The sequence below is a fragment of the Seriola lalandi genome, unplaced genomic scaffold (assembly GCF_002814215.2).
Source record: "Seriola lalandi dorsalis isolate HSWRI2012SDOR001 ecotype SW California unplaced genomic scaffold, Sedor1 jcf7180002054424, whole genome shotgun sequence".
Lineage (NCBI taxonomy): Eukaryota > Metazoa > Chordata > Actinopteri > Carangiformes > Carangidae > Seriola > Seriola lalandi.
In genome coordinates this window covers 123355-124284 of record NW_019524977.1, presented here as the reverse complement: position 1 = coordinate 124284, position 930 = coordinate 123355, and the positions used below count along the sequence as shown (strand labels likewise).

At 41.6% G+C, this 930-nt stretch overlaps 1 protein-coding gene across 1 annotated transcript in view; it reads right to left on the bottom strand.

Annotated features, from left to right (window-relative positions):
• zc3h12ab (zinc finger CCCH-type containing 12Ab) overlaps positions 1–930 on the bottom strand; it is a 9015-nt gene that overhangs the window by 2089 nt on the left and 5996 nt on the right. Inside the window, 1 exon segment of the mRNA XM_023410362.2 lies at positions 29–263. Within this exon segment, the coding sequence (XP_023266130.2) occupies positions 29–263 (235 nt within the window).

The following is a 930-nucleotide window of genomic DNA, read 5'->3' as shown; positions in this document are numbered from 1 at the left end:
GGGGGGGTGTCGGGGGGGCAGGACTCACTTGTTGTTAACAAAGGAGTACATGAGCAGCCTCTCCTCAATGAAGCGTTTCCACTCCGGCTTCTCTCCCTGAAGGTCTCGGTACATGTCGTTGGACACGATGATACCGTCAGTGTCGAAGGCCAGTTTCACAATGAAGAGGTCGTCATTACAGACCACACGTTTACCTGCGAAGCGCCGTGACGGTGTGAAGACCAGGATCTTCTTCCTCTCCAGGTCTCGCAGAATGTGCTGATCTGGAAACAAACGTAAAGTAGCATAAGGTTTTTTAAACTCTTGAAACAGGTTGTGAACCGACACTGACATGTCGTCACCTTTTAAGTTGATATGGTGGATTTAACAGTAAACAGTTGTTTATTTACAATTATGAAGCAAATATCATTTGAAGTTATCTTCCTGGAAGCTGGTACAACATTCAGTCTCTTTAAGCTCTGCATTTGGTCTCCACCAACTCCTGAGGGAAATATGTGGCTCTTTATAACAAATAATGAATCTATAATGAGCTGAGAGTCACTATTAAGTAGTAAAGCTGAAGGCAGCTGCTGAGTCAGTGAATATCCTCTGTAGCGTCATTAATACTTTCTCATGGTTGTTATAAAAATACAGATTATAGCCACCAATAAAGACTCATTACATTTCATACACAATCTTAATTATAATTTTTCAGCTGCATTTCAGTTTGTGTGGAAACCTGTTAATTATTTACTAAGAGACCTAAATATACATCGTCCTCAAACCGTTTATCAGCCTGAGAAATCTGCTTATCTACATGAAGCTGCAGCAGAAACAGCCGCTTCCAAATGTAGGCCACCAACAGGCTGTTTAAAAAACCAACCGGCTGTTAGAATCACCGACAGTGACACTTATATTGTTTGTTTTTTTCACAAACCACTGGAAACCCCC